This window comes from Melopsittacus undulatus, chromosome 7 (genome assembly GCF_012275295.1).
Source record: "Melopsittacus undulatus isolate bMelUnd1 chromosome 7, bMelUnd1.mat.Z, whole genome shotgun sequence".
NCBI classification, from domain to species: Eukaryota; Metazoa; Chordata; class Aves; order Psittaciformes; family Psittaculidae; genus Melopsittacus; species Melopsittacus undulatus.
The window spans coordinates 59806745-59832969 of record NC_047533.1 but is presented as its reverse complement, the minus strand read 5'-3'; the positions used below and the strand labels follow the sequence as shown (position 1 = coordinate 59832969).

The following is a 26225-nucleotide window of genomic DNA, read 5'->3' as shown; positions in this document are numbered from 1 at the left end:
TTAAAGGGATGTCTGTATGCCTAGTGTATAAACCATCTAAAACTGACTTGGTTGTCATCACTGTCTTCACTGTCACTGACTTGCAGGTCTTCCTGGAGCAGCATTCTGAAAGGCAACCAGAAGATAAGTGTCAGCCAAGGCAGACACACTTTCAAGCACCAGACACTGAAAAAGACTTGGATTGTGCTTGCCAAAAGAAACCAACCTCCCACATTCTTTATGAATGTTTGGCATTCTCTACCTGCTAAACCCTGTCATTACCTGAATGAATGATAAAATGATAACACACAATCTAGGAACATTTTATTGTCCTTTTCAACTAATCTCAGGACATTTTGGAAAGGATGTCAGTATCATTGGCTGCCATCTACACACAACAAAGATGAAGTTCTCCTCGCTTATCTAGCACACTAACACAGCAGCACAGGGGAGAAGAAGTCTGATCCTTGTACCATAAGAGACTGGCATGCTATTGGCCTGCACTGAGTCCCCCAGGGACAGAAAGCATCGTCTGTGCACCAGAAGCTGTGCACGCTCATGCTCTCTGCTCTCAGGGGCTGTAAATATTTCTTCTGTCACAAGGGTTCTCTTTTTGCTGCTCAAGTGTTCTACCGTACATACGTAAGGAAATGCCAAGGGCGAGCCTCCCTCCTATTTCTTCTCGACACAATGAATTTGATGCTCCTGCACAGCTCAGCAATAACCGTAACATCAAGCAGTTCAGACACTCCAAGCAGCTTACAAGTGGGGAGCCACAAACTCTCTTTTACTATTGCTCAAGGGAGCAGGCTGCCTGCAGATGCTTCTAGAAGCATAATTTAGTCCTCTGCCTGCAGCCGGTAACTACTGCTTGCTATTTCAATGTATTACTGAAGTCCTCAAAAGGCTGGAAGGGATGGATTTGCGGGCAGGGACCCAAAGTCCTCCCAAGTGTTATCCTCCTCTGGAAATCACACGGGCATTCCAAAAGGAGCTGGAAAACACACAGGCAAAACTCCTGCTATTTGGAAGTACAGTGATTCAAACCCTGAAACTAGCTGGAGACCAGCTCCTCAACACAGAGAATGACACAAGTGTCATTTCAAAAAGGGATGAAAGCCTGGGGACTGACACAGGGGTTTTGATCCATCAGGTCAAAGCTGCATTTATTTCAACCTCATTTCCAACTAAGGGCTTTCCCTGAGAAATTTCTCTCATGCCCAAATAAGAAAAGTAAGCCTCCAACCCCTCCTGACAACACATTCTAGAGCAGGAAAACAAGTAAGAAAGATTCCCAGGAAACCACCTCCACCTTGGAAAAGTGGGGGCAGAGTTTGTGTTCCTGAGACTTGTGGGGAAAAGGAAAACTACACAAAACTTCACGCTCTTTCAAGCCTTCATGTCCAATGAGGAACAAAGCAAAAAACATTTACAGCTCTGGAGGTCACCTCTGCTTTCCCGATCCTGCAACATCAGAGGAGTAAAAACCTCGACTCAAAAAAGCGATTCCCTCATTTAAGCACAGTTCCCACAAAAGAGACACACTATTTTACAGTCACACCAAAGCAGTTACCATGCATGGAGATACTCTCGTTGAAACGGGACTACATTTACTGCCAAAGCTGACCACGGACTCACAACAAACAATTCCACAAATCACATGTGACAAATCCAATACAGGGAGCAGGACGGCGCGAAGAAACCCCAAAGGTCTCCCGTGTCTACCAGGACAGAGCCAACCCTTCCCACACAGATGATGCCTCTTGAAAAGGTACCAACCCCACAGTCCCTGAGTACCTTACGCTGACGCACAAGAGGTTCTCTGCGCACACAGACTTTGATTACACCCAAAGACCTACCGCGCTCTCTCTGCATTTGGCCTGTGCCATTGCCCTGTGGCTGTCCTCCCCCCGGCTCCTCTGCCTCGTTTCCTCACACACCTTTTCAGTGGAATTCACCTCTTGCCTCTTCTTTCACAGGAAACACTGAAGGGAAGCTCTAGGAGACACCACCTTGGAAAAGGAGGCCCCTGAACTTCCTACACAAGGCAAAGGGCAAGGTCTGCAACAACCCTGCACGCTCCAACTTCACATGTGGGCTAGAGCCCAATCTCGCTGCCAGTCCACCAAGGCACAAAAAGGAAAAAGCAAGAATAGCAACAACTCAGCCACTTCTCTTTGTGCTCTTTGGCCAAATGTCTGCCGGCATCTCTATGAATTCTTTTCTTTTCCAACTCGTTAAGGGAAACAGTTCTTCAAAACGATAATGAATGAACTTCCAGAGATACTAAAACGTTCTCAAAGTGATTTGGGCTTGTTTTAAGAATAGCGGACTAAAGATACATTTCCCTTTGAGGTAGCAGCATAATGCAAAGAAACGTTACCTAGATCTTCTTTTAAACCTGATTTAACTGCTCAAAATCAAAAAGTCTGCCTTTTCAGCTGAGCTACTGCTAAAGAAAAGAACATGGCAACTACTTTAGTTCAATTTAGGATCAAGGAAGAAGACTAAAACTTCAAATAAGTCCTATTTCTGCAAGGACAGACAAAGCCACTTTCCCAAAACAAGGTTTCAACAAATTCTTAAATAACCTCTTTAAAGACAAGAAACCTGGTTCAACAATTATAAGGCCTCAATTAGCTCATGACTTAACTTGCAGCCTTCCATTACTCCATAGTATGGAGAAATATAAGATCTTTACATATCACATGAACTGATAGGCATTTAATGATTCAGCAGTTACGTTGCACACAGGCCCCGTAGTCTTCCAGACATGGAAAGATTTCTGTTTGTTACTCGGGGCTCAGAACCTACCAGTGCTGCCATCTGGACAGATTAATCCTGAAAGCTTATGGCAGCCCACACAAAACTACTTTCAAGCCCTTTCTCTAATTAACCTAATTAATAGGGAACCACTGTCACCTACAAGGACAGTACCAAGTAACTTATCCACCAAGGGAAACCTTTGTAGCCATTATGCAGAAACCTTTGTAGCCATTATGCAGAAACATCTTACACTGAGACTCAAAGTTTCAGAAGCTGCCTTCTGACAGAACACGTGATAGGAGAAAGAAAACCTATAGAAAGAGAAGCAGAAATGTATACATTCTCTTACACAAAGCTACAGAAAAAAGCTGTAACTCAAACAGCAAGCAGTAAGCCACAATATGTGAAGTAGCTGCAGGTTAAAAGAGCAAACAACACCCCCTTCAGTCTGGTACTTTAATAGCTGGGGGGTTTGTCTTGGTTTTAACACAGTCATTATAATCAGGAGACAGCAGCAGTGGCAGACTGGGCAGTGTCTGGTTAACGGCTGGACTTGATCTTAAAGGTCTTTTCCAACCAAAAGACTTCTACGATTCTATCATGAAACAGGAATGTTTCTGTTGGGGAAACAATTCCCTGCATTGACATTTTCTTGGAAAAAAATCAGACTGATAAAACCGTACTCGCTGGAATCATCAAGTAAACCAGATTTTAACTGGTTTCCCGTTCTTTTAAGTAACTGCACAGGAGAGATGGCAACTGAGTCTGGTTACTTACGAGATTGCTGTCTGAGAACGAGGCAACGTATCTGAAGGTCCATCGTACTGTCCTGTAAATCAAAACAGAATCTGTTGGGTTTATTTGCCTCACTTGTAGCGTATTTTACCCTCTGGTCTCTGAGTATCAGCTTAGAAAGTCACTTTCTTCCACGACACAACTGGTTGTCATTGAGATTGTTTATCACTCCAAATGGGGCTTCCTAATGAAATACTGTTTGTTCTCTGCTGAACTGCTGCCTTAATTTCTAGGTAAGGAATGTATACAGTCTCCTCAGCATTTTCTAAATTCATCAATGTTTAACAAAGCACAGGAAACCACGTCCCTTCATCAATGTAAACATTTGATGTTCTCAATGGATGACACACAAAACTATCTGTCAACATACATGTAACAGTGTGCTTTCTTTCGGATTTCTACTTACTCTGATTCTGTGCTACACATCCAACATGCTGCGATTCCTAGGAAGAAAGGACAAAGTGTAAATTGAGAATAAAATACACCATCTCTCAACAGCACTGTATCAGTGATCTGAGTTCCTTGTGTTTGTTACTGTAATCGATACTTTGAGCAACTTGTCAAAGAATAACTCCGAACTGTCCAACAGTCTAAGCTGGCCTGACGGAGCTTAGCACGGACAGAAATGATATGTGCTGCTGCTGCTAGCCCATTAGTGGTATGTGCATCTGTGAAGAAATACTAAAAAAACAGAAATTACAAGAGCTGCCAAACACTTCTGTTGAACCAAAAAATGCTTTGTTTGGTAACAAAATGAGATGCTTCAAATACTTCTGACAAGCAGTCACATTTGAAGCCCACGATTACCTAAGTCATTGAAACATCATTTATTCGTCCTCTCTGAAACATCTTACGAGTCTAAAAATACAAAGCTTGCTCAAAAAATAAGAAAGACTAAAGATAACGATGCTACCATATAGCCCACTCCAAAACAATTGCTCAGAAGCAAAATCACTCAAGTAAAATGATGCACTGCAAGTGACAATTCAAAATCCACTGCGGCTTCTAAAGATAATCTCTCCTAAAAGCCCTTACCTATGACAGGAGGACAAAATCAGATGAAAGGACGGGCGAGAGATGGAAAACTCTCTTCTAGTTTATCAAAAGCCTTGGCAGAAAGAGGGTGTTTACCTTTGCTGGGAATGGAAATTTGGAAGGCTCTGCAGTAGGAGGAGAAGGAATGTCTGTCAGAAGAGGTAGCCATGGTTGGGTCATTTCCTGGAGAGCGAATGACAGAAGCGGGTTACAGTATTTTGCTGATACAGGCAGCTGAAGTTTTACCTTTAAGAGATTTACATTCATGTACAAAAAATAAGCTGACCCCATCGCAAACCCAAGAGGCAGTATCACAGCATGAAGCCCTCTTTCAGCTCAGCAAGCCAGACCATCATCAGGACTTGCTCCTTTTCTCCAAGCACACTTGCATTGCCCAATTAGCAGCAATCTCAGTGAAGCTTGTAGAGAGCTAAATACTTCCCATGTTTGCAGGATTATTTAGCAAAGGGAAAAGTACATAAAACCTGTATATGAGTAGCTCTGGGCTTTTTCAAAGTTCGGGAGCTTCCTAGTATGGGATATTCCTCCTCCTCCCCCCCCATTACTTTAATGTGTACAAAATACAAACACGTAGATCTATTCTTTAAGAGCACCTACCTTCAAAATTTCATTAACGGTTTGGGCATCACAGTGCAAGGTTCGCTACAAGGAAACAAAAAGAAGGAAGCAGCATGAGTTTGTTTGTTTAGCAACTGACATGAGATAAACAGCTGCACTCATCAAACATTTGCTTACCAACCGTTCTGCAAATGCCATGGGAGTCCATTAATAATAAAAGGCTAAAAAGCCCCATCAGAAGGGCAGTTCATTCTACAAAGCCTGTTCTTTTCAAACCTTTAGTAGAATATATGCTCTAATAAAGATGAGAAAGAATCAAAGTGAAAGAGAGTTCATTAAACAGTGGTGCTTGTTCAGCTGACAGGATTCCCCTTGTTTCATAACTTGTGCTCTCCTGTGCACCCACGTGCACTCAGCAGAATAAGAAGCCAGCATAAAAAAGAAGCCAGCATAAAGCCCTAAGCTTGGAGAAGGCAAAGTAAAGGTGGCTGTAAGTGGAAGAATAACCCGCCAGACTCCTAAATGCCAGATCCTGGACTCAAGGGAACAGCTGCTTCCAATTTAATACTATAATTTAATATATATATTTGGTTATAAATTTATTTTTCCATGCCAACTGCATGGGCCTTTGCCACATGAATGCAATGGGGATCACAAAACTGCATATGCATGAATGAAGAGTTAGTTTGAAAAGAACAGGCGGGGCAGGATCAGAGCAAAACCTACCATCCTGGCCTCACTTCACACCTACGATGAGGTCTGACAGCACAGGGAAGGCAATGCAGCCCTAAGTGGCTGCCAGGACAAGTGACTGCACACTCCCTGGCCACAGGCACACCTCTGCCACCGTGCCCTTCCCCTGGCACTGGCCTGAGCCTGCACTCACACAGTCCAGGACTTAACCTGGCAGAAGGGCATTCCTTGGCTCTCAATCCAACTCCTTGGATCACCTGGCCACAGCACCACGAACACCACAAGTGGTGCAGCTGAGGAGGATGGAGACTGCATTCCCACAAAAGCTTAGCACACCTCGAGGGAGCAAAGGTCTTCATTTGACACAGCTTCCCATGGTTGGTCAACCCTTTGGACCCAGAGACAACCACCTGTGGGCAAAATTGTCTCTGGAAGACACAGTTCACAGCTCAAACCTGCTCCTGCAGTGCTAAAAGTCCCACGAACTGCAGTGGAAAATGTTACAATTCTTTGCCTTTTACAAATCTCAAGTGCCTCTTATATACCTGCATTAACATCATCATTGAAAACATTTCTGAACTGGGGAGCTCAGATTTTCAAAAAGACACAAAGAAAAACATGCAATCAATGTGTGCTTTGCTACCAGCAAATTGTCTTTTCCCTAGAAAGCACTCAAACAGGTAAGACTGTGTCATGATGCTCCATTTTCTCACATGCATGAACCTAGCCCACGGCACTGGTTTTGCCTCAGTACTCTGAACCATTAAGGGTGTTTCATTGCTTATAGCTAAACAGACTGGAAACATAAGAAAGTGGTGACTTGTTTTTGAAGTGCAGGACATGCTCTTGGAACTTATGAACCTCAACAGCTCTCAAGGGCATAAACCCACATTTTCATTTCCAGCCCACAGGTTTTATCAGCACCCACCCCTTCTAACAGAATGCAACTTGCTCAGATCTGGCACCACCAAGCACTTAGGTGAACCTCATAAGGCAGGCGTTCCACTCCCTTCCCAAACACCCAATTTTGACCCCTTACTTCAGCAAAATATTCTTACCTACTGCCCCCTTTAAGCTCCCTCCAGTAAATACCTAATACTGCTTCATGTGAATCTAGAAAGATTCTGTCAGTAACAGGCTGACTCTGTGTCCTCTTATTCCCTTCAGAACATGCACAAGGGGGGTTGCAACATAAGTGTTGAAGGTACGAAAAGCATTTGAGTGAGAGCAGTAAGCCACAATCTCAGGTACCTTCTCCTTTCTAATACCACATTGTCCATTGGATAGATACTTTTCAGAGTGCTTTGAACAGCTGACTCCTTGCCTACTCCAGGAAAAAAAAGCTGCTCACTCTAACTGGTACAGAGAAAGCTGTACCAGTAGCAGAGCTAAAGAAAATTCATGTCACAGGAGATTCTTATTGATCATATCTGTCAGCTGAATACAGCAAATAAAACTGTGCTCTGCTGACATATCAGAATTTACAGATGATTCAAATGATGGGGTACACACTTGTGAGGTTTCAAGTTTCTCAGAAGCTCTAGCTTTACTTCCTAAAGTGATTTAACCATTTGAGGGTTTCTGTGTTGCTGGAGGTCAGCAGGAATCAGCCTATTAAAAGCAAATGTCATTTTGCAACTAAATTCACTTAGATCCAAACCGAGCACAGCTACTGTTTGATTGGGTTTACTTGGTGTCTTTTACATGTTTGGTTTTGAACCTGTGCATGAAGGTACCTGTAACAATACAAGCGAGTACAAAGGATACACTTTGGTTCTCAAATCACCTGCTTTCACCAAAAAAACCCCTATTACATTGAGGTAGAATGTGCACTGCCAAGCCTCCTTTGAAGCAAATAAAGTCTGCATTAAAGGATTTTCACAACTTCTCATCAATGTCATTTGCCAGTTTCCTCTCATTTCCCACATGAAACTGCCTACAGCCGACTGCAGCTGATCAACACCCTCTTCCACAAAAGGCAGACTTTCACTTTCCCACGCTCTCCCTTTCTATGACCAAGGCAATATACAATCTGAAAACTATCTCCACCTCTCTCCTTGCCCAGCTGCCTTAGGTCTCAGTCCTTGGCAGAGAAAGCACAAGTGTAGTGACTAGAACGGAGATATGCTCGAGCTTGCTGGCCACGATGCCTTCGACTGACAACAACAAACACAAAAGAGTTCTGCTCCTTTTGCTCATAGCTGCGGGACAAGAAAGAGCCTACAGTCTTGCCCTGAATGCAGAACTTTACAGGGCTTACAGGATCTTGCTTATGATTCAGAATTCTTCTACATTGCACTTCTGCACTAAATTTGCTTCAAGAAATTGCTCAAAAAAGCATTTGATGGAGCAGGAAACAGAATGGTGTCATACTTCCCAAGGGCTAAGTCCATCGGCTAGAAATCTTCAGGACATTTTTGGTTTACATTGATACTTTCCAGAGGGTCTACAGTTACACCTTACAAACTCACTTAGGAGAACCCTGGGGTGTCCACAGACAAATACCCAAAACCCCCAAAACCTTCAACCTACCAGGTGACCACAGAACTCACTGCACAGTCAGCTGTCCCAGTACCCAGCAAAGATACAGGACTTCTGCTCACCAGCACTCAGAGCAAGTACTGATGCTCTGCATGCACTGACTGTAGGTACATCACCCCTTGACCTTCTCAGCGTATCATTCCCCCCTTCTTCTTTTCAACCATCTCAACAGGCAAAACAGAAGTCATAGCAACAGAAGCAGTCGCTCTAACCATAAGGCCTGCTGCAGCCTCACTAATAAAAAAGACACAGAATCATGGTGAGTGCTGCATTTTCACCATCCAGGTATCTCCCCCTGAGGTACTGGCAAAAGGCAATCTCAAAATACACCTTCTAAAAATGATAAGGTGTGCCCAGCCATCAACGCTGCTCGGAGCCTCTGCCCTTTGGTGACCTGTTCTCCCATAGCTGAGCTTACCCTGCCAGCAACAGAGCCCCCCAACAATGGCACTCACCTTTATGGGCCCAGAAGTGATTTCTGATTTGGATCGTTGGGCTCTGGCATTCACCTTCAAATCTGAGCTCTTTCCAAAGGTATTTTTGTCAAAGGAGTGTGGAACATGAGGTGCTGCATGTGAGGCCGGAAGAACTCTCTGAAGCCCTAGGAAATTCCGCTGTTTTTTGGAGTTGATGAACCCCATGACATCCTCATAATTGCCCAGCACGTTCTGAATTTTGTTTGACAAGTCATCTCTCTTATTAGTCTGCAACAAAAGAGGCAGAGATGGAAAAAGCTTGCACCCTCAACTTCAAGAGATTCAGCTCTGTAAGAGAGATGCTTCAGGATCTTAATTTCATCACCGTGTATCACCACAAGCAAAGTTATGAGAGCTCATCTTGATCCTGCAGTGCACTCCCTCCAAAGCAAGTGGGACTGCTCTACTCAGTATCAGTTCTTCAGATGGGAAGATGCTGCTTCTGTACGTATCATACTCAAGGCTGCTACACCCTACGCAGAAGCCACAGCTCTGCCCTTATGCTCCAACCATCTCTCCTCCTCTCCCTCCACCACACTCCCTCTCCACCATTACCTTATAGGGTGCTGCAAAGAGGGGAGTTGTGTTGTCCCCAATGAGTCTCCCTCTAGCACGCAGCAGGTTTCTGACCTCCTTGTATAAGCTTTAGGAAAGAGAGAAAGAAAGGTTGGTTAACACTTTACACCACTGTTATCAACAAGTACCAGCTGTGCTTTCCAGACAACAGTGTATGTCCGGCATGAAAGTCATTTTGAACAGGATGCTTCGAGTTGACAAATCACTTATGTCACGTTACCCCATGGAAATTTACCGCATACAAGGTACAGCAAGCATCCTTCTCAGTGGTTTCTACTCTTGATACCATACACCAAGAAAAGTGGGAAGGGAAAAGCTATCCATCCACTGAATTGTGAAACACTGGTTCCAGACTTTCCGGTGGTGCCCAATGACTGGACGAGGACCAATGCCCACAAACTAAAAGTCAAGAAGTTTCACCCCAGTGTGAGGAAGAACTTCCTTTCATTAAGGGTGTCAGAGCACTGGAACAAGCTGCCCAGGAGAGGAGTGGTGTGTCCCTCTCTGGAGACATTCAGAACCTGCCTGGGCACTTTCCTGTGTAATCTGCTCTAGGTGGCCCTGCCTTGCCAGGGCGGGTGGGCTAGATGATCTCCAGAGGTCCCTTCCAAGCCTCAAGATTCTCCAGTTCTGTGTTACTCTTCACCCCAGAGTAAAAAGGAATCTACTGTTTTGATGGTGTTGCCACTTTCAGAGACTGAACATTGCCAGCTTTATAAACAGGCTTGAAAACTTAGTCTTTGCTTTAAATGGGCAGTCTGAAAGCTGCTTACCTGCCAAACCATGCAGCTGCATTTAAAGCAATCATGTCAATGTATTTAAAGCAGTGGTCTCACAAATTTGGAACGCACCACGTCAAATCCCCCTGTTCCTCCTCAACCACATATGCGTACACTCAACTCCACCAGCCCCACATCAAAACAGCAATAAAGCTGTGTCACATGTGCAGCAGAAGAACTTCATGGAAAACCAGATCCTTTAAACTACACCATTTCTCCAGACTGAGACACCTTCTTGTTTCATTTCAAGGCAAGGCACACTGCCCCCAAGAAATGGTCCAACACAAATCACATGAATGCACGGTAACAGCCTGGCTGCAGCGCCCCAACCCTGCCCCTCTGAAAGTCTCCACAGAATTGCCACCAGTTTATACAGCCAGCATCACATCTACAAGGATTAAATATGCAGTCTCATTCATCAGCCCCTCCACAAGAAATGGGCATAAATGCATAGCACAAAGTTAACGAGCATCACAGCTGTGCTCAGCTCTCACACTGTATCACCTAAGCAGCTTGCGACTGCAAGACCAGCAGATGAAAGGACAACACTAAAGCTGACACCAAACAGCATCAAGAATGCCACATCCCAACCTCTGCTTCCTTTTCTTTATGGAGATATCATCAGCTTGTGACTTGCTGGGTACTTTTAAGTTCTATTTCACACCAAACCCTTTCTCAGAACATACACACTTTCAACTGAAACATGAGAAACATGGTAAGAGAAAAACAGACGGCAGAAGTGCAACAGATGCTGCAGCTAGTCAATTATTTTCTGCATCATCATCATCATTCTGCTTTGGTACATACTCTCCAAAAATGCCTGTCTTCACATTGGAGAAATATGAGCTGAATTTGTTCTGCAAGTGTTTCCTTCCTCTGCCTCCTGCTTTTGCGGTAATTGGGTATGGCAGAAAGATTCAGAGAAAGCTGATGGTGCCTCGGCTGCAACACTCATGGAGCAGCTCTAGATGTGTGGTCTAGGATGGGACCTGAGTGCAGGACTATTTCCTAGGTTCAAGAGCCCCCCTTGCAGATGCACACCAAGCATCTTCGATTGTGCTGACCCAACTGTGACAAGACTGAGCTTACATGTGAGCAGCTTTTGCAGGCAAGAGGAGCCTATCCATGGCTCTTCTCCCTTCATCAACAAGGACTGAAAAGTTAGCTTACTCAGGATGCAGACACACATATGCCCAAATGCACTTACACCCATGAAGATCAACACTTTTTTACCTGCCTTCCTAAAGCCAGATGAGCTCCCACATAAAAACTGTGACACATTTCCACATCAGACTTCCAGACTTCTACCAAGTATTATACACACACACAAACACACAAATTGTCTCAAAGCCCCCACCGAGTGTCAGGCACATCTCTACAGAATTAATGGAAAAATGATGCATGGAAACAGGAATGAAAAAACAGAGGAAAAAGACGTTTTCAAGGGAGGAGTTTTTTTAAATATTTGTACTTTTGAGGGTTTCTTTTGCTATAGCTTAAAAAAAAAAAAAGGGAGACTTTTCCTCCCCTCCCTACTAGCAAAAAGGATTACTGCCAGATCAGAAAGCTACAGCAATAAGTATTCCTAAGGGAGCCGAGTGGAAATGCACTGAATGCAAGATTCTTGACTGAAACCCTGTGCTCCATACATGTGCAGCACAGATACCAAGTTGGTTCTTAGGGTAAGGACTGAAACAACTCTATTTGGCCTCAGAACAAATCAAGGTTCAGTCCAAAGGACAGAATGTCAACTAAAAGTTCATCAGATTTCAAGATTAACCCAGATCACAACTGGCTTCAGAAACGTTTCAGGATAGGGGTATTTTTGTGTGTGTGCTCATGTGGGGTTTGTTCTTCTTTGTTTTGGGATGTTTTGTTTGTTTAAGAATTACAGAAAGAAGGTTCTGGCTGCGAGAAGCAGGGCTAGACTACATCAGCTCTCTATGCTGGAAGAGAAAGGAACAGCAATAAGCTCCCTGCACATCAATTCAGTCTGTCCCTCCAACCGTATCTGAAAAAGGGATGTGTAAGGAGAGAAACCTATCTACTGTAGGTCAGTTCATCCAGTTTACTTGACTGACTTGGAAAGAAACACACTTCCCAAATAATTAGGAACCAGACTGACTCATATTTAAGTAACGGAAGAAGCAGCCTGAGAGCCAAGTTTTAACGTTATCATTTCCGTGGATCACTTTATCCATCTGCTGTAATCCGCTGCGGTGCTGCTTGTGCAGAGCTGCACTGTCCGTGCACCGCAGCGCCACACACAGTGCTGTGCTCAGCAACATGCTAAGGTAGGAAGACAGAATGGTCCTTTCCAATCCTAACCATCCTATGAGTTTATGTTCTTAATGGTTCCCCAGTAAGCTACAGAACTGCTCAATACAAACACTGGTAGCTCCTGCTAGGAAAGCCTAGGAAGCAAAGCAATTTCCCCAAATGAAACTTACTGAATGATATGCTAAAAATAAGGGGCTTTTCCATAAGTAACTTATGGGAAAAAAACACACTCTTTCAGCTAGATCGCACATCTTTACAGCATTATTAGTGTCATCCGTGTTCTCTTTCAGCTTTCTTGCTTGACACTTCTTCATTACATTGTGCCATCTAACTTACAAACTCTGGGTTTTCTCAGCTAGGAAGAACTTCTGCCAGCTCCTTCACATCTCACAACATTTTTATCCCAATAGCTTGCCAACAAAAGCCATACAGGTACTGCTTTATCAGCAGGTGCTTTAACAGAAAATGCTGGGAGTACTGGTGCCACTTTTGTTCCAAACAAACAGAGAACTGCAAAGGAAAGCTTTGTGGCACCTAACTGACTAAATGACCAAAAGTCTTTTTTTCAAAGGTGAAACACTGAGTTCCTGATTTCTAACAAGTTAGTCAACTTAGAAGAGGTTTTTTTCTCTATTACCTTTCAGGCCTCAGTGTCCTTTCATTTCTGGCCTCAGTCAACCGCTTTCCATGCAGAAGGCAATGAGAAAAATGCCTCATGCCTCTGAATAACACAATATTACAGTGTTTCTAAAAGCAGATTAGGCTTTCCTAAAGAACAGAACACAGTTCTACCTAGGTTTCTGTGTCTCCCCAATCTGGGCAGTCACACAGGATTTCTTAAGCTCTAGGCTAGTATCACGGTCCATGACACAGGACCAAGCACCCCCTCCTCAGGAAAATAGCTAAGCAAAAAAAACCTTCTAGTAGTTTGCTAAAGCCAGCCCATGTAACATGGGTAGGCTTTGCAAACAGATAAACATCTTTCATGGGGTTCCAAAACCTCAGCAGAGCCATCACATTCCCTTTAAATATTCAGGGACTCATTCATCTTGCTTCCAGAATTAAAGTTATAGAATACCAGGGGTTAAATAAAAAATCTGAAAACAAATCCAAAGCTTTGCATTTAAATGTTTCTGAGACACAGAGCATCTGAAGAGCTGAAACTGATGAGCTTTCAAAAATTCATGTGCATAAACCATACTCACAGGCAAACAAATCTGAAGATCCTCAGCTCGCACCTGCTGCGGGATTCTACTGCCTGACAGCAACTGCATCGGACCCTTCTTTTTCCTACTCTTCTCTACAACCATTTCCCACCTACCCAGCAGACCTGCACACAGGCAGACGCAACCTCCCATTTACCAATGGGAGCCAGATCTCCAACCCAATCCAACATAAACCACTTACCACCTCTTCAAACACCGCTGCGGGCAGTCACGGAAACCTCTTGAGGCTGGGCTGGCTACAGGAGGAAACAACCAAAACAGATACGGACAAGGCCGCGAGGCAGGAGAACATCAGTTTCCAAGTGTTGTTAACTTGGTGGGAAGAGGTCTGACAGCCAGAATTAAGAGGTCGGGTTTCCTGCTAAAAGAAGCTTTAGGCTGAGCTGAGGCAGCGGCACTTCAGTGAGCGAAACGCATCAAGGGAATGCAGCCAGGACGCCTCTCCACACACACTGCGCCAACAGCAACCGCTGCCCGGCAAGGAGTGAAGGCATCATTACCACACCAACAGCGACACAAGCTCTTTACCGCCGTACCTCGACTGGGCAGCCGTCGCTTTTAGCGTGTTCAAAAGCAAGTACAGAAAGCACGTGGCTGCGCAGATGCAGGGACTGAAAAGCTGAGGCTGCTGCCAAAGTTGCAAGTGCAAAAGTACTTGAAACTGCAGGGTAAGAAACGTGGGGAAAATGAAAGCTCTCACACCAGTGCTGCTGGGCCCTAGGCCTGGTGGCGGTCTGTAGACTCCCTCGAAAGCAGCAAGGCCTGTCCTTTGCTCTGCGTGTTCCTTGGCACAATGATAAAACCAAACTGCTCCTGTAATTCCTTTCAACCAGTAATTAACCAGACATTTACCCAACATCCCCTCAACTTCTTTCAGCACAGCTGAGATTTAAACCAACACTGAAACAAGGTTACACTCCTCATTTTCTGGTTCAGAGCACAACTTGCACCAAAGCACTCGGCAGAGAACCAGGGAACAGTTTATATCCCATTTAAAGCAAATAAGAAATTACACTTTTAAAAATCCATTTACATAATGCTTCTACATGAAGCTGCATAAAACAAAATCTTAAGTACATAGTTTAAAACTGTAAAAACAATCAGAAAATGTTTGGGTTCTTCCCATTCCACATCTTTGCCCCAGAAGGAAAGATCCCTCAGGGGAGGACTCCTCACACTCTTCCCTTCTCCAGCGTGGGGTCCCTCCCAGGGCAGACAGTCCAGTGTGACTCCCCCCCAGTGGAGGGCGGCAGTTCTTCAGGAGCGGCTCCAGCATCAGTCCCTTCCATGGGCTGCAGTCCTTCAGGAACACTCTGCTTCAGTGTGGGGTCCCCATAGGGTCACCAGTCCTGCCAGCAAACCCGAAGGTTGCTGAAGTGGCCAGGATTTTCTTTTGCCCCTTCCTGTCACATACATTATCCCAGAGGTGCTGTCACTGTTGCTGATGGGCTTGGCCTTGGTGGGTCTGTCTTGGAGCCAGCTGGCATTGACTACACTGCCCATGGGGGAAGCTTCGGGCACCTGCTCACCAAAGCCACCCCTGCAGGCTCTACCCCAGCACAAGGCAGCAAAGCTTTTGCTGTGCAGGCTACACAGACACCCTGCTTAGGGAATTTCAAGGGGTGTGACTTGTCACAAGGCTTGCAGCATATTCCAATGCTACACGTGGACATAACATTATCCATTATCATGGCATTTAAGACGTGCAATGCAATGCTGTGAGCAAACTGTATCTACACCCCCCAGATGTATGCAGCAGTCTTGCATTTGCTCTGTGGTCTGAGGTTTAAACACACATTTTGTTAAGGAGTCAATGCTTGAATGTTTTCCTGCCTGATCAATCTTGTAGTCATTGAAGAATGCATTGAAAAGAAGGCTTTTCAATATGATACTGAATGCAGTTACATTTCTTATTTCTCCATGCCATTTTCAACTTCTGTATTTCAGTGCTTGTCTCACCAACGCCTATGAAACCCTGCGAGACAGTTAAAAAGTCTAACGCTGCTTCATACTGCCTACCATCAATTTCTTCAAAGCACAGAGCAGAGACTTCTGCTGAGGCTCTGAAGAGGTTGCAAAGCTGCAAATCATCAAAAGGATGACCCAATAAAACTGTGGCACAGAAATACCTGCTGCCCATTTTTAAGCATATCACTTATTACATATCAAGGTAAAGTTTGTTGTAAGGAAGCAACTCAACTCCCTGTGATGAGTAGTTGCCATGGAACAAGGGACTGCTCTCATCAGTGAGAATCACAGAATCATTTCGGTTAGAAACGGACACGAAGATCATGCAGCCCATCCATTAACTAGCACTACCATGTCCATCACTTAAAGGTGTGCTTAAGCGCTACATCCACATGAGGGTCACTTTGATATCCAGTGTTAAACAGTGTCCGTTTTGGAACGGATTCTGGTTCACCAAAGAACTGATGCCTTCTGTAAAGACAGAATGTTAGGTAGGAAACTCCTCTTCTCCCACTCAGTCATTACGATGCTTGCGTTGATGGGGAGGACAATTGTTTTCAAACCTCTCAGAATTTGTCACAGCACCTGGGAAGCCAGGAATACATCAGATTGTCCATACCTATCGCTGCTGCCCTTGTCCATTATGACGCCTTCAGGTGAGTCACGTCAATAATAATGGAGTATCTTCAACTGGAAGAGGAAAACAGGATATTGAACATCTTTTTTACATTGTACTCAGTAGATGTCACTCAAGCTTTGCTTCAACAGTCTCAAAGGCCAACGCAGGAAGGTCCTTCCTCAGAGTCAGCAAAGAGAAAAAAGAGAAAGTCAAATGAGCAAATCTTTGGTTTCCAAAGCAGCGACTCATTACAGTACAGCCATGTCCAGAATGCCTGTTACAGCAAACAAAACATAAACCACAACTGTTTCTTTCCTTTGTCTGTGTGTGTCTCTGCACACAGTCTCCAAAGTTATTTTTCACTGCAAAGTTTTAAGAGATACACAACACTCAGCCCTCTGCACTCTCCTGCAGGGATTTCAGAGGTGTGTGAATCCCTCAATTCTCCCTAGCAGTCTAAATCGTCTTGCAGTTACGTTCAGGATGATGGTGTGAAACACTACACAACAGGAAGGTTAAATGTAACCTAAAGAACAGCTTTCTTACCCAAGTCAAGAAATCATTTGAATTTCTGAGGCTCACTAGTTTGACAGATGTCTGCACAATCCTCAATATTGACAGGCTGAGGCACGATCTCTGCATCAAACACACCTACAGTTCAAGACACTGACTTCTGGAAAAGCTTGTAAATGCTGGGAATGCTCCCATAAACACTTCTGTTGGAAAGAATTCCAACTTCTTTTTCATGTCTGTTTAATTCTCCATTGCTGGTCTCCAAAGGTTCAGCCGCTGCATGGATGTCCCATTGCAGTAACATATGCAGAGAGATGCATGCCCATGTTTGACTAAGCAGGCTGTTTGTTGGGGGAGCCTGCTCTGTCCCAACTTCTCCTTAACACGGCTATGAAGCATGTGAGTGTCCAGCATCAAATCTACATTTCCCTGAAGAATGCAGGTTTTGCAGGTGCCTTTGACAGGGCCAGCTTTGCAACCGTACTGCCGCAGCATGGATTTGAGGGTGCATGGGCATTACTGATGTAACCTATTTCAACAAGTTATAAACGCCTTTGCTTTTCTTTTGTGCAGACCAGCTGTGTATGTAAGCACCAGCTTTCGTCCCCGATGTCTTCTGGCCTAGCTGGTTACTGGCGGCAGGAGCTCCTGTCTTGCTCTAAAGCACCTGTTCTCTTATTACCTTAGCCAACGGCAGGTGGCGGAGCTCAGGTCGCCGAGCGACGCCCACAGCCGAGATGGGCTGCGGGGAGCACCAAGGGCTGCTGGCCCCGGCCGCCCCGCCCCGCCCTTCCCCTTGGGTTGTCCCCGGCAGCCGCAGGTAGGCGCCAGGAAGCTGCTCCCGTCCGCGTTAGCTCGCAGGTCCGTGAGGCCGCTGCTGGCCGCGCTCCGGTGCCCCGGCCTGACGCGGAAAGCCGGCCCGTACCGCCGCAGGGGGGAGCGAGTAACGGGAGCGAATAATGGCAGCTACGTCACGCCGCGGGCTTCCAGAACGCGCCCGGCCGGTACGGAACGTGCCCGGGCGTTACGGAGCGCGCCCGAGGTCTGGAAGCGGCGCCGCGCGGGCTCGGGCAGCCGGGCGGGTGCAGCCCGCAGCGGAGCGAGCGCTTTGGGGCAGCCTCAGCCAGCGCACACACACGGGGGAGAACTGGGAGCTGAAGCTGCGGGAGCGTTTTTGACTCCTCCAAACGGAATGAGAGAGCTCCAGGACTGCTGGGAGAACAGCAAAGAGTCACGGGGTGCAGTGTCCCTCGTCCTCTGCACTGCATGCACAGGCATCCAGGCCACAGATCTGCCTCTCTTTCCTGGGCGTGACAGCGACGGGGCAGTACTGCAAACCGGAGCCTGCGAGCGCTTCCGAAGCCAGTTTTAAATTCCTTGGGAATTGCATGAGAAAAGCAAAACACAAAAACCCCCAAACCAAACCAAACCAAACCCCAAAGTAACCCCCTGTGCAAGTGCAGAGGAGGCCACAACACATGGAGACAGGCTGAGAGAGTTGGGGCTGTTGAGCCTGTAGAAGAGAAGGCTGTGTGGAGAGCTCATAGCAGCCCTTGCAGCTTCTGCAGGCTTTGCTGAGTGTCCCCCTTAGGTTGTGAGTGCAGTATTAAATCATCTCAGTCAAATACACTCTGCTAATCTAAACAACAATAAATGAACACATCTCTTACACGGTGCAGATTAGCAGTTCCACAAATTGCTCATTTGCTGAACAAGAGGAGTTGCTCAACCCTACGCTGAAGACTACTCACCAGATGATTGTTTGGTGAGAGCTGATCCCTGCAACTCAGTTTCTGAGATTCCCTGCCAGTTCCACAGTCTTCTGTGATGTTTGGTTGAGGATTTCCTGTGGAAAGGGCGAATCTTGTGTCGAGTTCCTTTTGAAGGAAGCTTTCCGATAGTCCGATCCCCTACAATGCTGTTGGGTGATCGAGTGGTGTCCGGGGGGAGGCTCTGCACACATAAATACTGGAATGCCGTTATTTCACAGAAAGGTATCGGATTGAAAGTCATAGAAATTAACAAGAATTCTAGCTCTTTGTCTCCATCACCTGTGCACAAAGCAAAACAAGCTTCCAGCCTGTTCTATGGGAGATCAGTGTAACATGCCTTGTGCAATGTGTTCAGCTGCGTCATTTTCAATCTTCCCACACACAGCTCCACATTCCTCTGCATTTTCCTCAGAGAGCCACGGTCGTGAGATCCTGAAGCAAAACAGACTGCCTGAACGATCTCATTTTGGTGCAGCTGAACCTGTGGTTGCTTCTGGAGCGGTTAATCTTCAGTATACCACTTCCTACAGGGGACCTGAGATCCATCAAACAGCACTGAACTCGCAGTCAAAACTGCACCGTCGTTTCCAGCTTGAAAGCCCAAGTAACCGTTTTGCTGCCTGTACTGACTGGGGACACAACACTGCCCTCCTTCCACCTAACCCAGGTTCCCAGCCTGAGCTTGTGCATTTAAGAGCTTGCAGATACTTGCAGAGACACAGATTATGGCTAGTGACATATGGTTACAGATAGCTGTGAAAGGGGCAAAATGCCTCAAAGAGCTTCCGCTGGTGGCTGCTTTATCTTCTTTCCTTTTCTATATCCTCAGAGCATGTTTCTAAAGAGAATCACGCAGCACCCACAGGTTGAAGGAAACTTCCTGCTACTTATAATTGATACCTACTTTGATAGCCTTTGACAGCTCAGCTTGGCTACACTCCACTTTGCGGTACTTGTGGATCAAAGGATCCTTGTAGTCGCTCTTGTTCTTGGTGGTGTAATCAATGGCAGAGAGCTCCTCACTCTCGCTTCTGCATCTCTTTTGGGCCACCTTGGTTGACTTTGGCCTGCGGCTGCCTGCCTGGCTTCTGAATCACAGATTGGGATGGGATGGGTTGGGATGGGATGGGGAGGGTTGGCATGGGAGGAACCTTCAAAGCCCATCCAGTCCAACCCTCCTGCAATGAGCAGGGACATCAACTGGATCAGGCTGCCCAGGCAGACCCACAGCCACCCTGGCCTTGAATGTCTCCAAGGATGGGGCATCTACCACAGCATCCCATGGGCACATTTCTCCCAGTCCCTGCCTTTGCCTTCTGTGACTTGGGCAGTTGGCTGGAGCCTCTGCTGGTGAAGACCAAAGCAAAAACCTGTCATTGAGTACCTCAGTGTCCTTTCTCCATGCCCCAGGTAACTTGGTCTTTCATTTCCTTCTGCAAGGGGGCCACGCTTTCCCTCGGCTCCCTTTTATCCTTGACACACCCATAGGAGTTGTTCTTGTTGCCCCTACACCTCCTCCTCCTGCTGCATCCCTCCTCTTCCACTGCCCATCTCCATCCCACCTCCAAAATGAACCCTCCTCGCTTTAGCCCTAAGCAAGGATTGTAGCAAACAAACCTTTTGGGGTGCAAGGGGTAGGGAAATGATGGAACAGAGGATGTGAGTGACACAGGTGCAGCTGCACCCTGGCCAGCAGAGAGGGCAGCTTGTATTCAACTCACCCTCGCTCCCCACCAGAACCAGAACAAGACCCACACATGTATGGCCACAACCACTGCTGCCTTCCCATGCTTCTCTTCTTACCTTCCATGCGTCTTGCAGCCGGCCTGGGGGAGACCTGCTGTCACACCACTTGAAACACTGATGGATGGCAGTGAACTGAGTCCCAGTCCCACCTTGCCTGAGCAAAGGCACCACCAAGCTCCTCCTGTCTAAGCCTGTAACTAAAATTCCCACCAGATGCTCTATGGTTTACAGACTACATTAGACAAACCACATGCATGGTCAGCAAACATTTTTGGTGCAGTGTCTGGTACACAAAGGACCGGAATAATGCACAAATTGTATCACAGTAGTGCACAGGGACATGCAGAAATCATTCTTCCAAGGCACAGTTACACTGACCAACATAAACCCAAATAATGGGAAAAGCCCCAACCGAAAACTGTTAAGGCCACTGCAAAGAGCTCACCTCACACAGCCCCCGAGAAGCAGAGCTACCATGGGGCATGGAACTCTGTGAGGTTCCCTGAGGGAATGGGATCTCCCTATCAGTGAATGCTTAGAGCCAGGCTCTGGTGGCTGCCGGCGGCTGACTCCGGCACAGTCTTCCCTGAATCCAGTTCAGGAGGATAAGAGCCTGATGCCTTGAATCATGGCACTCCTGCCACTCTGAGCACCTAGATTTGCACACATTCTTGTTCCTAAAGGAAAGGGCAAGGGGTGACAAACAGGGGAGCAATTGAAACGGAGACTTCTTGTACATGAATTCATACTTAATCCTCATTCAGAAGGGAAACACTAAGACCATTCAGAGAGAAAAGGCCAACGGCAACTTCTCTACAAGAAGCATGAAGACGCTTGCAACAACTCCTAACAAACGGGCTACTTCATTTATTATTGAAGAACTTGATCCAGCTGCTTAAGAAGAAGAAGAAGAACCAACTTAACAACTTAACTAACTAACTTGAGCACCAGTTAAGCCATTTCCATTTCCAGTCTCAGCCAGTGTAAACCCTGTCTAACATAGTGGACCAGTCTGATCAAGCTGCTGGTCAGTGACAGCTCCCCTGATGCCGTGTCAAATTCTCCAAAAACCTCTGGAAATAAAGAGAGAAAACATTTGGTTGGTTTCACACAACATATATCACACATCAACATATAAACAATGATAACGTGGAACACACACATTTCCGTGCAGTGGGATTATCTATTCACCGTGCCAATGGCACACAGCCGCTTGTGCGCTAACAAAATGAGCAAGGAAAGAGTGATGCCCTCTCAGAAAAAGTTACTTGCCTGCCCAGCACCTTGTCACACACTAGTTTACCACTTGCCAAGAATGAGGCAAATCAAAAGCTGTCATTTGTAGGCAGGCACAAGAGGTACCTCCTCTCAGAGTGAAACAGTAACTGATTTGTAGAGTAGCGGTTCTAATACAAGAAATGTTGTCATTAGACTTTTGCTTTGCGGTAGGTGGGGTAAGTCCCAGCCATGAGAAGACAGTACAGGGCAAGTCACTGACCCCTCTCCTTCTCTCTTTCCTCCCCAAACAAGTGCTTACTAAAGCAGAAGCCAGGCTGGCTGCAGGGCCAGCCTGGCCTGGTGGCTTTACAAAGTACACAAGAGGGGTGTAAAAACAAAAGCTTTACCTTTCAAACTTGAGTTGAGGTCTCTTTGGCTGGGAGGCACCATTTGGCAAAGAAGGCACTGGGAGAAGTTTTGTGACGTGTCCGGCAGATCCCTGACAAATCACAGAATACGGACAGATCCGGTTAGAGAGATGTCAAAAACGATTCCAAAGCTTGCCTTGCCTAAACTTCAGTAGGAAACACTTTTTTGTCCCAGGCATAGTCTGTCTTCCAGGCTCTACCTGTCTTCTTACCTACTTCCCCAGCACCTCCTCCAATAATCGAAATGGAAACCTGGCTTCTTACCTGACTGCTAGTAAGGCATTCATATCATTAATACTTTGCCCAAGCATGGGGAAATTAAGTAGCAGCTTTCCTTGCACAATGGCTAAGATAGCAGTAAGGCTGCAAGCAGCACATTTTTCACGGTGTTTCAGGAAACCTTTCACTAACCAAGGCAGCAATAGGTAATATCCATTCACACTTATTTCCAGCTTAACCACACAATTGTTCCTTCTCCATTGCCAATTACATCATAAGGAAAAAGCAAGCAGTTAGAAGCCAGCCCATAGAGCGAGCACACTCGGGCATGACTCACACAATATCCTAGAGCACACACACCCAACCGCTAGTAAATACCTACAGTCTTGCCCTGAATGCAGAACTTTACAGGGCTTACAGGATCTTGCTTATGATTCAGAATTCTTCTACACTGCACTTCTGCACTAAATTTGCTTCAAGAAATTGCAAAACAGAAGTCATAGCAGCAGAAGCAGTCGCTCTAACCATAAGGCCTGCTGCAGCCTCACTAATAAAAAAGACACAGAATCATGGTGAGTGCTGCATTTTTACCATCCAGGTATCTCCCCCTGAGGTACTGGCAAAAGGCAATCTCAAAATACACCTTCTAAAAATGATAAGGTGTGCCCAGCCATCAACGCTGCTCGGAGCCTCTGCCCTTTGGTGACCTGTTCTCCCATAGCTGAGCTTACCCTGCCAGCAACAGAGCCCCCCAACAATGGCACTCACCTTTATGGGCCCAGAAGGGATTTCTGATTTGGATCGTTGGGCTCTGGCATTCGCCTTCGAATCTGAGCTCTTTCCAAAGGTAGTTTTGTCAAAGGAGTGTGGAACATGAGGTGCTGCAGGTGAGGCCGGAAGAAGAACTTCCTGAAGCCCTAGGAAATTCCGCTGTTTTTTGGAGTTGATGAACCCCATGACGTCCTCATAATTGCCCAGCACGTTCTGAATTTTGTTTGACAAGTCATCTCTCTTATTAGTCTGCAACAAAAGAGGGTGCCCACACGTGGGCTCCTTCAGAACAACCTGAAGTCAAAAGCAAACCTTTCACCATCGTCACTGGTGGGGATGCAGGAACAAGCAGGGGAAGCCAGTTCCAAGGCTGACCCAAAACACGCACACACGAAAGCCAAAAGGATTCAGATGCGTCATCCGCATGCACAAACTTGTGGTTCCGCAAGAATAGGCAAAGGGAAAACATTGCTATGGCAGCTGCTGCAGTAAAAAAGACCCCTGCAAGCCACAGGAGAACTGGCTACCCAGGGGAAACTGCGACACTGGTGAAGAGCAAACAAAAGCAGCAAAACTGCATCAAGGAAGGGAGGTGCAGGCAGGTAGTTAATACAAGATTTTCTTCTGACTTCTTTCACGTTCAGGAATTGTGGGGGTTGTTTTTTTAATTTGTTTCTTTTTCAAAGTTCACAAAAAAAGAATTATTCACCTTTTAATAAGGAAAGATACGGAACTTGAGCTGAAGCTTACGGAGATGTCTTTGCACTGTTGCCTGTGGGCTTTGCATTAAGTCAATAACAAATCAGATCAAGTTGCATAAACTTCAAAACAAGCTGCATTTTAAGGATGAGTATCCCTAAAGGCCATTTTGCTATGTGGAAATTGCCTGAGGTGTCATTGCTACTGCAAAATAACGTACAGATACTGTTTGGCAGCTGAGTCCTTGTAACAGCAGCTTGAGCTGTTCTAGAATGTTCGGGAAGCTGCAGTCAGAGAATGACAAACCCGTGAGCAGAGAAGGCAATTTCTGGAGCAGATTGCCTAAGGCTAGGATTAATTTTCACAGGGCGTTAATAATTACCGCAAGACATACCATTTTTAGTGCAGAAAATTCACCTCATTTCACCAAAAACACAATGGCCACAACAAACAAGAGAAAAGGTGGAAGAGAGAGGAGAAAAGGCAAAAGGAAACTCAAAGAAAATCGAAAACTCTGACTGAAGTCTGAAAACTCTGGACTCAGCCAGGTAACAGAATGGGATTGCTACAAGCCCTGCCTAATCTGATAGCAGTCTGAGAGATCACAAGAAAACCAACTAACCCTAAAACAGACAACAGAAGCTGCAACTCAGATACAATTCTCTGGGACCCATTCTGAAACTACCATGTGTGTGTGTCAGCGTCACTCAAATGTGTAGCTCATTGTCTGGACACCAGAGCACAGCTATGCTCTTGCCCACATCAGTTCTCCTCAGTCACACCTCTGCTTCCAAGAGGAACCACAATTCTTCTCCAAAAAGAGCCTCCACTACAGGAAAGGTTTACCAAGGCTCCTGGGTCCCTTCCGCTGTGCTTTTCTTCTCTAGCCACATTCAACTCGCTGTAGAACACGTGGGTAAACAAGATGTGTCCTCAACTTTCTTGAGTGAAACTACCCAGAAAACTGGTTTAAAACCCAGTTTGTTTTCCCATGGATTAGGATTTTCATTAGGTTTTCCAAACACAAGACTTCTTTTTCTGTTAAAAAAGAAGGAGGAACTATTGCCTATAGGTCAAAGGCAAGCATAACACCTGCTTCCTTCCAAAGACACCCACGTTGCAAAGGGCAAAGTCTGCAACTGAACTGCTGGATAGTAAACTGCATAGATGCAAGATGAGAAAGATATTCCTTTTCAAAGTCTGTTTTCTGCACCTAAAATTTTCCCTGTTGAGGTGCTTCTCAGGAAAAAGACAGGAAAGCTAGGGCTGGGGGATAGGGGAAGAAGAAAATACAGGGTTTCTGGGCTTTGTGAGAGTACTTCAAAACTCAGGCCAGCAGACTGCCTTCCATCAGCTGTGGTCCATAGGAGATGGCCATGCACTTCCCACTGGCCTGAGAATGTTTTGCAAGCTGGAGGAACTGTTTGAAACCATGGGACAGGAGCACTTCTGCAGCAGACTTTTAGAAAATGCATAGTCTCAATAATGAAACCTTAAGGCACCACATTCTGCTTGTCTGCTTTTCCCAAGAAAAGCCTCAGAATTGCCAGTGCAGCACTATCTGAGCCAAATCCAACAGAAGCAAGTCTAAGCACATCCCAGCCCTTCCTGCAGGTCTGATCACGTCAGCTGCAGTCTGCGAGAAGCTCAATCTGTCACTTGTGCACAGGAGCTGCACTGAGAGAGCAGCTCCTCTGAACCTGTCAGGACACTGGTCTTATCCTGAAGCAGTCCACAGCTTCAGCACCCAGAAAAGCTGCATGAGCAGAGGTGGGTCCCAAACACCCCAGACAAGCTGAGCTCCTCATATATGCATCCTCAAGGAGTGCTAGACAAACACTTGAAGGTTAAGCTGGTACTAAGGGTTCTTGAATTGATAAACTCTAGAAGGGGAGCAAAGGGCAGGAAAAGTCTGACGGTGCAGCATAGACGTCACAGGGACACCTGAACCATGACAGTATTTCAGGTCTCCTGTCCTGGCTGCATTCAGGCAGCAGGGAGGCAGAGGCAAGAGGCTGTATTAAGCAGCCTCTGCATTTTATCTGCGTTCACCTCTAGCGCCGACGCTCTCGAAGGTTCCTTGGCTTCACTGCCGCTTGTCTCTGAGTCTGAAGAGCTGTCTGAGCCACTGCTGCTCTCTGAGTCACTGTTGCTCTCTGAGTCACTGCTGCTCTCTGAGGCACTGCTGCTGGAATGTGGTGATGCCACAATCTTGGGCTGGGACTGTTGGGGACTGCAAGGCCACCATGAGATAAAATTAGAAAGCAGCATAGGTGAAGTTTCTTGTTATATTGACATGGCAAGATTCAAAAATAAAACCGAACCCCCTTGTTTTGGCACTGAGAGGACAAAGGATAAGGCCAAGTAATACAGAGCCATGCTCCAAAGATAAAGCACTGGAATAAAAAACCTCTAGAATTAATAAAACCTCCAACTCTATGGCCAGGTCAGAGACATCTGTGAGCAGGACTGCTGCAGTCTGCAACTGCATTTAGCCAACCAAAGTTTAAAAAGGAACCAAAACTGACAAGTGCTTTTCTGAAGGCC

General features: G+C 45.9%; 1 protein-coding gene and 1 long non-coding RNA gene across 2 annotated transcripts in view; both read right to left on the bottom strand.

Annotated features, from left to right (window-relative positions):
• Positions 1–23038, bottom strand: part of LOC117436417 (AF4/FMR2 family member 1-like) — a 58553-nt gene extending 35515 nt beyond the window's left edge. Inside the window, exons 1-6 of the mRNA XM_034064455.1 lie at positions 22977–23038; positions 5194–5238; positions 4672–4758; positions 3947–3983; positions 3523–3574; positions 48–105 (exon numbers count right to left, since the gene is read on the bottom strand). Coding sequence (XP_033920346.1) covers positions 48–105; positions 3523–3574; positions 3947–3983; positions 4672–4755 — 231 coding nt within the window. The 5' untranslated portion in view covers positions 4756–4758; positions 5194–5238; positions 22977–23038. The remainder of the gene's footprint in view (positions 1–47; positions 106–3522; positions 3575–3946; positions 3984–4671; positions 4759–5193; positions 5239–22976) is intronic.
• LOC117436544 (uncharacterized) lies at positions 9000–14032 on the bottom strand. Its single transcript, XR_004549880.1, has 3 exons — positions 13907–14032; positions 9420–9507; positions 9000–9092 (listed from the first exon to the last, which is right to left on the bottom strand). It is a non-coding gene; the product is annotated as an uncharacterized lncRNA (long non-coding RNA).
• Positions 23039–26225: the final 3187 nt, after the last annotated feature.